General features: G+C 33.9%; 1 protein-coding gene and 1 long non-coding RNA gene across 4 annotated transcripts; both read right to left on the reverse strand.

Annotated features, from left to right (window-relative positions):
• Positions 1 to 687: 687 nt before the first annotated feature.
• LOC117793603 (neurogenic locus notch homolog protein 3) lies at positions 688 to 10,647 on the reverse strand. Of its 3 annotated transcripts, XM_034633967.1 has the most exons (7): positions 10,507 to 10,569; positions 7,537 to 7,542; positions 7,056 to 7,236; positions 6,378 to 6,613; positions 6,236 to 6,317; positions 1,217 to 1,830; positions 688 to 1,156 (listed from the first exon to the last, which is right to left on the reverse strand). In XM_034633967.1, exons 1-7 carry the CDS (start codon positions 10,507 to 10,509, stop codon positions 947 to 949), a joined length of 1,332 nt encoding a protein of 443 aa, XP_034489858.1. In that variant the 5' UTR covers positions 10,510 to 10,569; the 3' UTR covers positions 688 to 946. The 3 variants fall into 3 exon arrangements, with proteins under 3 accessions (XP_034489858.1, XP_034489860.1, XP_034489859.1); XM_034633969.1 differs by lacking the exon at positions 7,537 to 7,542 and having other exon boundaries at positions 7,167 to 7,236; positions 10,507 to 10,647; XM_034633968.1 differs by lacking the exon at positions 7,537 to 7,542 and having other exon boundaries at positions 10,507 to 10,647.
• LOC117793610 lies at positions 7,921 to 8,217 on the reverse strand. The gene is made up of 2 exons (XR_004618290.1): positions 8,168 to 8,217; positions 7,921 to 8,007 (listed from the first exon to the last, which is right to left on the reverse strand). It is a non-coding gene; the product is annotated as an uncharacterized LOC117793610 (long non-coding RNA).
• Positions 10,648 to 15,208: the final 4,561 nt, after the last annotated feature.

The following is a 15,208-nucleotide window of genomic DNA, read 5'->3' on the forward strand; positions in this document are numbered from 1 at the left end:
TCTTGTGTTACAAACTTTACCGATGAAATTCTTTTTTTAATTATTTATCGGTCTCGAAATCACTTATGAGCTCACAGATTGCATAAGAAGCTTCGGAAAGCGAAACCTTCGTCATTTAGTAATTAGCCATGATCAGTCAATAATTATAAACACGTTTGCATTAAATTGCAGCTTTTCATGATAATTGTATAATCATATCGATTATGTTTATCATTCACAACTAAATACAACTGTTGTGTTGGTTTTAGGGTCGACTCATAAATATAATATCTGTGGCGTATATATCGAAAGCCCTATTAGGGCTTAATAGAAACAAAATGATGGGTTATGAAAATGGCACAATAATAATAGCATTTAGTGTGTGCACTTGGCATAATAAAGGAATTAAGATTTCTTAGTCAAAGTATCAAGTACTGGCATTAACCAGTAATGTAAAAATATGTTGAAAAATCGACAGTTTGATTAGTTTTTTGACGATCGATCAATCGAGGTAAATAAGTCAATATACTTTCCCCTTGATACTTTTTTTTAGAAATTTCATATGGTCAACTTTGTCAAAACTTAAAACTAACTTAACTTAACACACGAACAAACAACCCGCATGATATAATCTGTTGTAGCCTCAATGTTCTCTAATTTATTTAAATGATTGTCGAGTTCAGGCATTCCCAAATGATTTCTTAAGACTTTTTCGTAATAAAATAGCAATTTTCTTTTATTTGTTTTACAATTTGTTTTAGCGGAGTTGAAATGTAAGTGCCAGGTCCTAATATCGTGGCCGAATCAGGTGCATTAAATTAGCAACATTTTGAAAGATACGCAGACCGTTTGATAGATAAGAACTGAGAGCTCAACTGCTGGTTGTGAGTTGCTGTTGTTTATCGAAGTTGAAATTGAGGCAGGCAGTGCGGCGTTTGCTATCCACCCACTCGGATGGGTAAACATTTTAGTGGTATTTGGCCACTGGGAAGGTGCGTGTCTGGCGGCAGGAGACGAGCGCATCTCCAGACTGACCAGCTGGACAGCGGCAGACGGCGAGATGAGCCTTGGCCTCACAACTGGCGCCGGTGGCGCATTTGCCAATGCAAGGATCGACACACTGATAATTGATGCACGCCCTGTGATCCGGGCACTCGTTGTTGCTGAGGCATTCACCCTGCAGGACAATACTTATTACAGAATATATTCATTACAGTATCTTAATGATGCACTTTACCCGTGAGCAATGGGAGAGCGGATTTCCGGTGTGACCCGGCAGACAATTGCAGACGGGACGCTCGCGTCCAGTATTATCGTGACCGGGCACACAAATGGCATTGGTGCCGCATGGATTGGGCTCACAGAGGTCCTCCTTGGTGAATGGGCGACAGCGCACGAAGGGATCACCGGTCATGTCACGCGGACAGCTGCAAACTGGCGTCAAGCCGCGCAGATTGCAATCGGCACCAACGCCACAGGCGCCGTCGCAAGTATTCTTACAGATGCCATAAAAGCAGGCAGGTCGTCCCGCTGGGCAATCGGAATCACCATAACACTCCGGCCGACACTCTGTATACGGACTGCCAATATATCCCTTGGGGCATTCACAAACCGCCCGATGATTGGCCACCGTCTTGCAGTTGGCGCCAATGCCGCACTGTCCACAGGACGGCACACACTTAAAGTTGCTGCACATGTCCCGACCGCCACAGTCGCCGTCGTGCTCGCACTCATGGCGACAGCCGCTCAGCGGGTTGCCCAGATAACCGTGGATGCAGGAGCAGGTTGGCACTCCGTTAATAATCTCACACTTGGTATTAACGCCGCAAGGACTCGGATGGCATTGTTCCTCTGAAATGTGCAAAAGATGTCACACTTTAAATACTTAATTTTTTTATTGAGTACGGATACAATTGACGCAAAAGCTAATACTTATTATTAAATGTTATCCTTTGCAATCTCAAATTACAGTATTTTTTAAAATACAAATTATTATAAAAATTAATTTGGTCTCTTATTTTCCATACTTTTAAACATATATAGAAAATTTGTTTTATTTGAGAAAGTTTACTTGCTTTTACAAAATACAAGTCGAAATGTCCGTGTTCCTTATATGTCAGAGATTTTGTTTTTTTAAATATATTTTCGAAGTCAAAAAAATCGGCTTACTTCTATATAATCAAAAAAAATGTTTAAAAAATGTATTTTATGCATTTTAAATCAATTTAAAAATTAATTTACTTTAATTCAATAAATATTACATTTAGTCAAATCTCAACAATTTTTTAGACATTTGAAAGCAATGTTTGCTTGTTTTCTTCAATTCTTTAATTTGTTTTATTCAAAAGATAAAATGTATCCTTTTCAGAATTTAAGTACTTATATCAAAATGGGATAACCCATTCAAAAAATCTATTTTTGGAATTTGTTTTGTTCATCCAGCTATTTTTATTTTTTTTTTTTTTGCATTTTTTAAAAAGAAATATTGAAAAACAGAGTGCTGAGTATCCGTCAACTATTTAATTTTGTTGACTGCATTTTAATAAATTGCCAATTTAAATGTAAATTTCTTTCAATACTGATTTATATGCATTGCAATTAGCATTTGACTTAAGCGCATAAATTAAAGGCATGAAAATCTATATAACCACATATATTTATGTATGTATTTATATAAATATATGTAAATAACGACACTGAAGCCGCCCATTTGAACTTGAATTTATATACATGGGTATGTAGTATATTATAAATATAGATATAAAGTATGTGTGTATATATATTCATGACAGGGACAGGAACAGGAACAGGGACAATAAGTGTAATGTAAATTTCAAACAATAGGCAAAACAATGGAAATGAAAGTATTATGTAGATGGAAGCTGAAGTGTACATGGAAGTGGAGGAATCGATGGCGTTTCAAATTGACCAATCTATAAATAAATATGAGCATTTAGCCCTTAGCTGACTTCCTTTACGCATTGCAATGGTTACAAGTATGGCGCAACTTTTGTCATGGTAACAAATACCAATTTGGAAACTTGACTCGATTATAATCATCATCATCAATGAAAGGAATCAGAAACAAGGCATGAAAGAAAGAAGAAGAAATAAACAACTCGAACAAACCCCGACAATTGTACAACTGGCACAAAATAAAATAAAAATGAAAGCAAATTATAAGTAAAAATTATGCGCATAAATGAGCTTTGGCTATTGTATTTGAACTCGAACTTGGGACTGGCCAATGCCGATTAATTCAGGGTCTATTTCAAGTGGCACCGCCACGCCCCCAATTATTTGCGCTTTGTTACTGTGCCCAAGTGTGTGTGAGGATAAGTGCGAGAAGTGTGGGTTCCCTGGGTTCCCAGGGTCCACTGTTGTTACCCAACGACGACCTGCACATGAATTACATGACCCAGCATAAATCACCCAACAACTGCGTTAAGCAACAACTGCTCGAGTACAGACTGACAGAATAAAGGATACTCTCTGTTTTATACAAAAAAGTACACTCTCTATATATTATATAATAATAAAAAATTTGTTTTTTTAATATTTTTAATAATGACTCGGGTTTTAATCATGAACCGAGAAATGAAAATGTAAAAAACTACTGATAAGTCGATTATATAGCAATAACGAGCCCGAAATTTTAGTGCACTGTTTTCCAAAAAGAGCTTAAGTTTTATTTGTTCAATTAGTTTTTTTAATTGGTCACACTACATAATTGTATAGATAGAAACAGCTACTTTTCGCCATATAACATATATTCAATAATTAATAAAGGAAAACTATTTCACTTATCTACATAACTTAGGTATCCAAAATATACAATTGTACCATATATTGTATTGTACCTACAATTGTATTACAGTTGACTCCTCTGGTGATAATAAAATATCATAACCAGGGAATCAAACCGAACCAAATATAGGTTACGGTTTCGGTTCCTGTATGTCCCGAAATAACTATTTCGGTAAAAGGTATTATTTCAGTTTTTTCTTTCGGTTCCGGTATCAGTACCGGTACGTAACGGTACAGCAAATCTATTTTGACATCGAAATAAACAGACCTAGGGCAAACAAAATTTTTTTGAACGATTTTAAAAGTATTTGAAAGCAGAATGTATTTAGAGGCCAATTCATGATCAAAATGACATTCCGCTTAAAAATAAGTTCAGTTTTGATCAAGTTATGACACTTTGAAGTTGGTCAGACTGCGGATTTTGCGACTTTACAAGTCCAAATTTTTGTTCAATATGACATGATTTTTTAGAAAAAAAATGAAAGGTCTCAGAATCAAGTTTAAAGTGAAGTTTTATACTAATTACAATATAAGGAGTTGATTAAAAGTGAAAACTTGAGATTTAATATTTAGAATTTTCGAAATTTCAAAGGGGGGACCCTTAGCATCGAAATCAATATCTAGTAGAATCAAAAGGAAAATATTTTTTTTTTTTTAATTTAATGAAATTTAAATGCAGAATAAATTAAAATGCCAAATAATGATTAAAATGACATTCCGCTTGAAAATCGGTTTAGTTTTGATCAAGTTATGACAGTTTGAAGTTGGTCAGACTTCGGATTTAACCACTTTACAAGTCAAAATTTTTATCCAATTTGGCATGATTTTTTACAAAAAAATGTAAGGTTTCAGAATCAAGTTTAAAGTGTTGTTTTATACTAATTTCGATGTAAGGAGTTGATTAAAAGTGAAAACTTGAGATTTAAAATTTTGAATTTTCGAAATTTCAAAGGGGGGACCCTTAGCATCGAAATCAATATCTAGTAGAAACTAGAGAAAAATATTTTTTTTTAAGAATTTAATAAAATTTAAATGCAGAATGAATTAAAATGCCAAATAATGATTAAAATGACATTCCACTTGAAAATCGGTTCAGTTTTGATCAAGTTATGACAGTTGGAAGTTGGACAACTCCGTGACCTAGCAACTTTACCACAACCGTTCCGGTACAAACGTTTTGGTATTCGGTTCTTGACAGAGAATTTTCAGTCGGTTACGGTTTCAGTTCCGGTACTAAAAATGAAACGGTTAGTTTCGGTTAAGGGTTCCGGTACCGGTTCCAGTGTTATTCCCTGACCATAACCATAATTCAGGCATTCTATAAAAATTATTATTATTAGTGTAATTAAATTAAATATAGTATAACACAGCTGCGCATCTTATCTGTCTTTCATGAAAGTCTGAGTGTTACAGCTCTATCTGACAGGAACAATTGCATTAATAAAATACATGCAAAGATGAAAATAATATATATATTATATCGTCGTATTTTTAGCTTTAGGCACTTAACAGATTATTACTTCAAATACATTACAAATACATTTTCATCTTGAATATACAGATACACTGCTTAAACTTGTACAAGATATATGCTTGTATATGGGTTTATACTTTGATATCGATTCGACACTTCTGGTTTGCTTTAGCTTGACATTCGCCTTCGCCTACTTGGCCCGTCCTTGATCTTGACAATTACGAGACAAAATACCAGTTAATTAGCATAAAATTACAAAGAGCAAGTGCGTTTTATATTGGGCGTTGTTGATGTTATTAATATTGTTGTTGTTGTTGTTATTATTATTGTATTCATCGCAAATATTATGCAGGCCAACCTACATACGAAAATGAATGAATACCGCGACCCAACCCGAAAATGACTTTTTTTGGTCAAAACCAGTCAGTTGGCTATAAAACAACAATAACAATAATAACAAGTTTTGCGACTAAAATGTAATGTGATTTGTAATCATTTTGTAAAAGTAAAGTTCGCAAAAGTGCAAAATGAAGTGATGGTTATATCTATTAAAATAATTTCTTTAAATTTCTGAAAGTCTTTACCTATTATGCTGATACATAAAACCATTTGTTACTTTCACGGAAATTTAATTAATAAAATATAATTGTTCTATTTATATGATGAAGTGATAGTTATATCTATTAAAATAATTTCTTTAAATTTTTGAAAATCTATACCTATTATGCTGATACATAAAACCATTAGTTACTTCCACGGGAATTGAATTAATAAAATATAATTGTTCTATTTATATGATATAGTGCATTAGGTTGATTAAAATGAAAAAAAGAAAGACTGAAATTCCATTTAAAGTTAAAATAACCCATTTTTTTTATCAGTCACTGCTACTTTTCAATCAAAAAGTTGAACAAGTTATATATAGCGATTAAGTCCAAATTATATACTCTTTAGATAACTGAACTTATTGCTTACCTGGATCGTTCAGATGGCAGGAAGTGTACGGATCACCATTGTAGCCAGCGGGGCAACTGCAAACGGCGACATGATTTCTGGCCTGAAATAACAGTTAGTGTTAGTGTTTAATGGGGAAGTTGGAAAGTAGAATGAAACTTACATCACAATTGGAGCCAACGCCACAGGCGCCCACACATGGGTTAACGCAACGATTATCCTTGCACTGCAGGTCTCCACGGCAGTCGATGTTGTCGAGGCATTCGCCACGATTGCAGTGCGTAAGCGGATTACCGCTAAAGCCGGGCGGACAGGAGCAAACCGGACGGCCGCCGGAGGCCTCCTGGCACACGGCATTCACGCCACACGGATTGCCGCTGCAGCCGTAAGTCTGGGCAGCTAAAGGATACCAACCGGACAGGCAGGCAGGCAGGCAGGCAGGAAGTTGGTGCGGGGCAGGATGAGAAAGGTGTGTAACATTGCATAAAGGTGTTTCGTGCACTTGCGATATCTTAATTTATACTATGTGATTATATACATATATACACTTGATGTTAAGTCAGTGTGTGCAGGTCTGTGTATGTGGTGTGTGTGTGTGAGTGTGTGTGTGTGTTTAAGGATGCGTTTCGGCTACTCTTGATAAGTAAGTGCTTCAGCTAGCTCAACTCGTGCTCTCTCTTTTAGTTTATTAAACTTTAGTGCTAATTACTCATAACTGAGTGCTTGTAGATTTTGTGGAGTTGAAGGGTAAAAAGAAGGGTGCCCAATGCTGTTAGCAGTTAGATAGTTCATTGAGGTGTTGTAGTAGAAACTGTATTGTTTTTGTTGTTTTTGTAAATACCACGTGTGTAGACCGGATCTTGATAGACCACGCGCTGCAGGGAACGGCCATCGCCATAGGTGTAATACGTACGATATGAACAGTTGACACAACGTTTCTCTAGTTTTTTACCTAACGAACTGCCACATCCGATCGCCAATAGCATCAATGCCAGGCCCAGAAGCCGCTGATGCTGTGGAAACTGTTTGAGAAAAGCAAAAGAAAAATATACAAATTTGTTAATGTAAATACTTAAAGTCTGTCATTACACAAAAAAAGACGATTTTGCAGGAAATGCGCTTAAAGTTTTTAATTTAGTACCACTTTGCAGTATAAAACAAAAATCTTTCTAAACTTACTTAAATTGTTGTACAATATAGAACAAGATATTACAATTAAAAGCCAGGCTGCAAACCACCAACATTTTGGTAAAGGTTCGGTTCGGCGGTTCGAGTTATAGAGCAAGACTTAAGTTCGGTTCGCAAACCGATTTTTAAGCAACCTGAACCTAAGGTTTGGGTTCGAACCCTTGTTCAATTTAATAAAAATTTTTAAAACCTGAGCAAATTGAAAATGGGCAAAAAAGGGTATAATGTGTGTAACGGATAGAAGGGGGCATGGCAGACCCCCCAAAGTAAAAATACTTGATCAGGAGCCACAGTCGAGTCGATTGAGCCATGTCCGTCTGTCTGTCCGTCTGTCCGTCTGTTTGAACGCGTCGATTTAAGAGACCGTAAGAGCTAGAGACATCAAACGTGGTATGTTGGTTCCTGGATACCATAGGCAGATAAAGTTTGTTTTTATTTTTGGATCGGACCACTACATAATATAGCTGCTATAGGAACGATACATCGAAAATTAAGTTTTAGTATGAACAAGTTTTTTGTTTGTTGAGATATCAAAACCAAACTACTAGAATTTGCATATGGGCTGGTATTAGACATCCTGAGAAAATTTGGTTAAAATCTGTTAACTATATCATATAGCTGCAATAGAGATGCTCAATCGATAATCAAGTCTTAGTATGAAAAAGTTTTTTGTTTTTTGAGATATTTTAACCAAACTGTTAGAATTTGCATTTAAGTTGGTTTTGTACATTCTAACCAATTTTGGTTTAATTCAGTTCCATATACTCGTATCATATAGCTGCCATAGGATCAATCTGTCGAAAATCAACTTTTAGTACAGAGTACCTGGGTACAGGGTATCCTACTGTCGAGAGTGCTCGACTGTAACCGCCCACTTGTTTTTTTATTGTTTTAATTTTTTCTTGTCTTTTGAAACCATAAACATTTTTTATTCAAAAAAATCGAAGTTCGATAATAGTCTACATTTTGTTGGAGATTTAAATAAGACCTATTTTTATCCGAAGTCTCAAATTGATGGGTAACATTAGAAAAGCATAAAATGCATGTAATTATTTTATTGTTAAACCGAACCTTTAATTTAAGAAAGTGTTTCGGTTCAGGTTCGCGGGGTAAATAACGTCAAGTTTCAGCAAGGTTGGGTTCAGAACCGGTTTGCAGCCTTGATAAAAAGATCATTTTGAAAATAGGTTTTTTTATAATGATTAATTAATATCTTGAATTTTGTTTGATGTTATGTTTTGTTATGAACGTCTGTCCCTTTATCTGTGAACATCATTTGATCAACTTCTTTACATAGATGCTTTGAGTGTAATTTGTAGATTGTTTGAAATTTTAGTGAGCAACTTATGATGAAATATTGAATAATTCGATACATTTTGTGTTAGATCAACCATTAATTAATTTACATAAAGTTCACTTAACTTTATGTTTGCAAATCATTCTAAACTTTTTAAACCGGGCATTGCATTCGATGCGTCATGAAATTACTTAGTACAAGCAACAACAAATCAAGTGAAAAAACTATAAAAATAAAGATAAATAAAAAAAACACTGTCGAAATCGTCATCAACATCTTGATAAGTATAACAACCATGTCCGGTGATCGTAAACAATTCGATTTAGTTGGGCTACTTAACTAATGTTGGCTTACCAAATTTGGTAGCACTGAATTGATTGGATGGCTTAACTGCTCTCTGGCCTATATAGAAATGTCGTCGAAATGTACATATAAATTGATCATTTTGCTTAAGGATGACACATAAACAAGACACTTGAAAGAAACTTGTTGCTGCCGTTTCTTGCCAAGTTCGAATTCGGCTTAAATATGAATCAAAATTCAGCAAAATTATGCAAATTGGCAGCTGCCTGATTAAATTGCTTTTGGCTCGAAAAGGCAACCTTATAAATTTTAATAGCACTTGACTAGAACAAAGTAAGACAGCAGCTGCTAATGCCGATCAAGGTTAATATCAGGGAATCGAATGATCAAATTATGATTTCAATTTTATCCTATAAACAAATATTAATGGATTAATCTTTTCAGCTTAAAGAGAACTATTAGCTGACTTTGATTGATTTATTCACTTGGCTTTACTGGCACATAATTAGTCAAAGCTCATTTCATTTATGTGGAATTCCCTACTGGGACTTATTGACTTATAGCCTCAACTCTTTGAGTTTATAGAGGGTTATTTATAACAATGTGACATTGCAAATCATTTAAGAAGCTGTTTGCTTCATAAGTTATTTGACAGAAACTACTTGGTTTGCTGTAAACGTAAACTTGATTTATTCAAATTGTTTTTGAAATTCTACTTCTGTAAATGCTATTGTAAAATAAAAAGTAAATATATAAACAAAGGTTTGTTCTTTTAAGATATGATTGGGACAAGGGCTATAATTTGGTATATATTTTTGAAAAGGATGTGGTAATTCAGACTAAAAACTACCCTTTTAATATATACATACATTAACTTTTCACAATAGTTAAATGAATAACTAGAGAAAACACCTTTGAATCCTTAAAAATTATAATAAGTTAAAAGTTCAATTAAGCCAATCAACTGTTGATGCTTATAAAAAATAATTATAAGATCGAATACCTGTCTATAACTGTAATTTTTTTTTTTAAATAAATGGAACTTTATAGAATTTATTTTCTCCGTTTAACTTGAATCAATTTAATTTTTTACAATTAATAGGTGAATTAATAATTTTAATTTTTACAATTAATAAGTGAATACACATACAATATTTAATATAAAATGTTTTTTTTTTGCCTGTTTAGTTGCCTGTTTGATGGCTCTGATTCATTGGCCAAGCCAAGTGCCGGAAGCAAACACTTCAAACAGAACTCAAATTGAGGGACTTTCCAGTGACGGCGACGCTTCAACTATTTTTTCTTTTATTTGTATATTTTTGTTTGTTTATTTTTTGTTGTAGTTTGTTTTATATTTCGTTTGAATATTCAGCTCACGTAGTGTATTTAATGCATTTTTTATATTTATGTCTTGTTTTGATGTGTAAAAAAATAAAACAAAACAATTTCATTTCTGTGAAGAGTTTTGTTTACATTGAACAGTTGCTCACTTGAATGCACTCACCATTTTCTAGCAACGCTTCTTAACAACAAAAAACCAAAAAAAAAAGAGAGCAGAATCCTATGGATATTTGATTTGTTTATAAGTAGTTTCGTTTATTATAATTATATGCCACTTGAAGCGCTCGATTTGAACTAAAGCGCCTTCTAGACGGACTTGGGCTATTTATAAGCCTGTCCACGAGCGCGTCTCAGTCTCGGTCTCTGTTTCCAAAAAGGTCGCATAGCTGAGAACAGCTGAGAAGTGAGACAACCCAACGTTGGCGTCATCATCAGTGCCTGAGAGTTTGAGTCTCAGTTTTCGACTCAGTTGACTTGACAAACTTGGTAGTGTTTGTCAGTCGGAACTGCTTTTTGTTGTTGCCGTTTTTGTTTGACTTCAGCTAAAAGTCATTTACTGTTTCTTTGCTATACATTCAGTCATTCATTTACTCATTCATTCATTCATACAGTTGCCATACATCGCTCAGCTTAGCCATCAAGTTATTTATATTTTCGCGTACTTGACAACCTGACTATGGTATATGAGAGTTCTCATATGCGTAGGTGTCACATTATAATGTGTTATTGTTTGTGCACTAAAACGGGCTTTATTCATTATAAGACTATAAGATCTAAGTATACGCTTTTCTAATACCCTATAAATTGACAAGCAATCGATTAGCGCTCAATTTATTAAAAAGAGATAGACTACAGAGTATTTTTAAAGTATATTATTTCCCTTTTTTATAATAGTCTTGTTAATTTGATTCACTAGACATTAATCAGCTTTAGATTTAACTCAGTCATTAAAGAATTAATTTTTTAAATTCAAAGAAAAATCCAAGAGAGTCCCTGATTTTTATTAAAGATATTAAAAGAAAATAAAAGGTCGGACAGAAATTATTTGATCACCCATGTAACCCTGTAACACGCCAAATATGGTGAATTTATTTTTTTTTTTAAATATGTCAACTTCGGGAATATACAGATCGTTGAAAAGAAGTTGCAATTCAAACAAAAGTTGATGCAACGAACAAAATTGATTAATTTTAGATTAAATACAAACATTACAAACATTTATAGGTCTGTTACATACATTAATTCAAACATATGCTACCCTATAAATAATTAGTGACTAGCGCCTTAATTTCTAAGCTCTGTTTTGTAGCGTTAGGAATCATATCGTAAATAAATAAATAAATGTAATTGTTTGAAATTGTGAAATAATAAAAATAATTATATATATGTGATATCGCAATAAGAGGCGAATATAATTAATATAAAAATGATGTCTTTGTACAAAATTGCCATACACTGGTATTTGTTTTAAAAACTTTTTAGCGATTTATTATTTAATTTGGTGTTCATTGATGATACTAAAGTAGTGAAGCCATCTCTCTTCGATTATCTTTTGTTGATGGCAGATTATTTATGTTATTGCGCTTTATTAATTACAAAGCACCTAAATATGGTCATGCTTATATTAGTATATATATCACATACATACACACGTGTTAATACCTACATGCATACCAGCAATTTGTATCTCATGAAGGCGTTTGTTTTTGTTATCCACAAATAGAGCGATCCCAGAGTGCGTTGTAGATACAATAACCGAATGCTAATTGCATTTAAATGGGTTGAAATCAGGGAATCAAACCACAGCATATATCGGTTCCGGTACGTTCCGAAACAACTATATCGATAAAAGGTTCTATTGCTGTTATGAACTTTCGGTTCCGGTATCAGTACCGGTATAACAAATCAATTTTTAAAAGTTTTAAAATGTTAAAGTTCTGTTTAATACAAATTATGACATAAGAAGTTGCTTATAAGATGAAACTTGCACTAAAATCGAAAGCAAAATTCATAGGTGAAAACTTTTTTAGAGAAATTAATTAAATTTGAATGGAAAATGAGCTTGGAGGCCAAAACATGATAAAACTTTTTTGAAAAATGCTTCGAAACTGTAGCGGTACAAACGTTTCAGTTTTCGGTTTTTAAAAAAAAAAACTATTTTGTTTACGGCTCCGGTTCCTGTGCTAGAAATAAAACGGTTAGATTCGGTTAACGGTTGCGGTAATGGTTCCGACATTATTCCCTACTTGAAATATTACAAATCTTGACATTCATGCTGTTCAATCTATGCTTATGTTATTTTTTTTTTTTAATTTATGCCTGTTCAATTTTGCGTGGCCGGAAATTTGTAGAAAAAAATTGTAAGAGACTTACTCATTTCCATTCCATTTAATTTCCGTCGGCCCAAAAGGTAACATTTGTTATGCTTTTAATGATTATAACACAATAATTATAATGCCTAAAAAATAAAAATAAATTTAACAAATTTGTTAATTATTCAGCAGTCATTTGTGTTTTTTCTATATTTATTTAAATACTTATTTCTGGCAACATCTCTGGCTGAAATGTCAACAAACAAAAATAAAAAATAATTATATGAATATATTATACTATCGTCATATTTTGATGATTATGATATATGATGCATTTTTAAGAACAACTGTTTAATATTTAAAAGTTATGGATTTGTCAATAATTTTCTCTATAAGATCCTTATATGTAGAAGATAAAATACAAGTTCATTATTATATATATAGGCTAAGGATTTATGTTTATCGGACTCTCTTTAAGCTTTGAGTAAAGCCATTTCGTGTGCATTTGAATATTGATTGAATAGGTATTTTAGAAGTTAAGTACCTTACAATTCAATCAGTTTCGGGTAAGAGGTAGTATTAATTTCAATCGAATGCTAATTGGACTGTGTTGGGCTCAATTTGCAAACCAATTTGAATGTCGAGAACGTCAGTTGGTAAGTATCACAAGTACTCGAATTTCGATATCCAATAATTGACCTGCAATTGTCATTATTCATTTAAAATTGAGACCTGAGTCCAGTGACAACACCTGGCCAGGGTCCGGTGACGTGTCCTGTTTGTCTTGTGCTGTCTGCCAATGCCAATTTGCCGCCCGGTGGCTATTTAATTATGCGTCTTCTGCAAATCTTTCGGCTTACGCATCTCATTTGTCAAATGGCCAAGGTCGCGACAATTTGCCTGGAGTTTTGGCCCAAACTGGTACGGGGTACCTTCCATTTCTTAGGGGGAGAGCTTCTAGGTGGCCCGACCTGTTCATAATTTATGCCGCCTAAATCAATCATATTCAATCATGGCGCTGTGTGGTGTATCTGACGGATGGCTAAGTCCGTGCTGTGCTTCATGCTGCAGACCAAAACCAGATTCGCATTGACAAATGTTATATAATCAATTTGGCATTATTAATTTGAATACACGCCGCGCTTGACACCTGTGTGCGGCCCTCGTACCAATTTTTGCCACACCCACAAATCCCAAATCCAAATGCAAAGCCGCCCACAATTCAATTAGTTCTAGATACTTTTGCACACACACACAGAATGAAGCGCTACTAAATTGGTCAACAAACTGGTCCGGACAGATTGAAATGTGCTTTTTAAATCGAATCAAAATTTATCGCAACTTATCTGACTCTGAATCAGATTATATTCATACAAGTATTTGCTAGCAGCTTCATTAACCCGTTAAATAATATATTATTCCTAATATAATACTGGTTTGTTTAAAGCAAAGTAATTTTTTTTGGTATACTCGAATAACAAGAAAGTAAATGCAAGCAAATCAAGATCAACCTACTTATTGTTCAGCTCCAATTCGAATGTCTGATGTGCTTTTCCAGGGAAAAACACCGGAGCCGGTTCCGGAGCTGTGCACCGAAACTAATTGTCTAATTTTTAGTACAGGAACCGGAACTGTAATCGAAATAAATTCTTTTTCTGGAACCGAAAGAGGTTTGAGGTCACATAATGATCAAAATGATATTTCGCATGAAAAAGGTATTAAGTAGAAATTTCTGTTCTACTCCATTCGAAGCTTTAAAGGACCGAAATAAAAACAGTGTTGACCAAAAAACTAAATTTTCCAATTTTGATGCAGAATCAAATAAGAGGCCAAAAATTGATTAAAATAATATTCCACATGAAAAGCGGTTTAGTTTTGGAAAAGTTATGGGAGATTGTGCAACTGACCGAAGAGTATAAGGATAAATTATAATATCTTTTAACTGAATAAATAGGTGATATTTATTTTGAACGCACGAATTTTCACTTATGGTCAAATTGGGTATATTCAATTTCATTAAAAAATCATAAAATAAATATATGTTTTAAAATTCATAAGTAAGCAATTATTGTTTAATTTTGCGGCAGTAATACACGTAATTATTTGGTAATTGTTAACTATTATTATAATATGCAATAAATACACATTAATTCGACGATAATTAGAACAATGTACTATGAATGTGAATTTTAGCACATTATACTGAAAATACCTCGACTGTAAAACATGTTTAGAAATTGACGATAATTTTACCGAGAAAATAGGGACAAGAAGATATTTGGTAAATATCAGAATTGTTTTATTTTTCCCTTTAAAAGCCAAGTTAAATGCCTGAATACTTGTACATACTCAGTTTCAGAATAAGTACACGCACTTTATGAATGACGGTTAATGGGTTGGACAGCGTTTGCGTTAAGTAGCCGCTCCGTGGTGCGGGGTGACGCCAAACTGTCAGCTAATTTAAGGGCAATTTGCATAAATCGTTCGCTAGTCAGTCGTGATTCCTATAAAAGGCAACTGTCCAACGATGGAAAGTTAAAAGTGTCCGACAAG

This window comes from Drosophila innubila, chromosome X, assembly GCF_004354385.1.
Source record: "Drosophila innubila isolate TH190305 chromosome X, UK_Dinn_1.0, whole genome shotgun sequence".
Lineage (NCBI taxonomy): Eukaryota > Metazoa > Arthropoda > Insecta > Diptera > Drosophilidae > Drosophila > Drosophila innubila.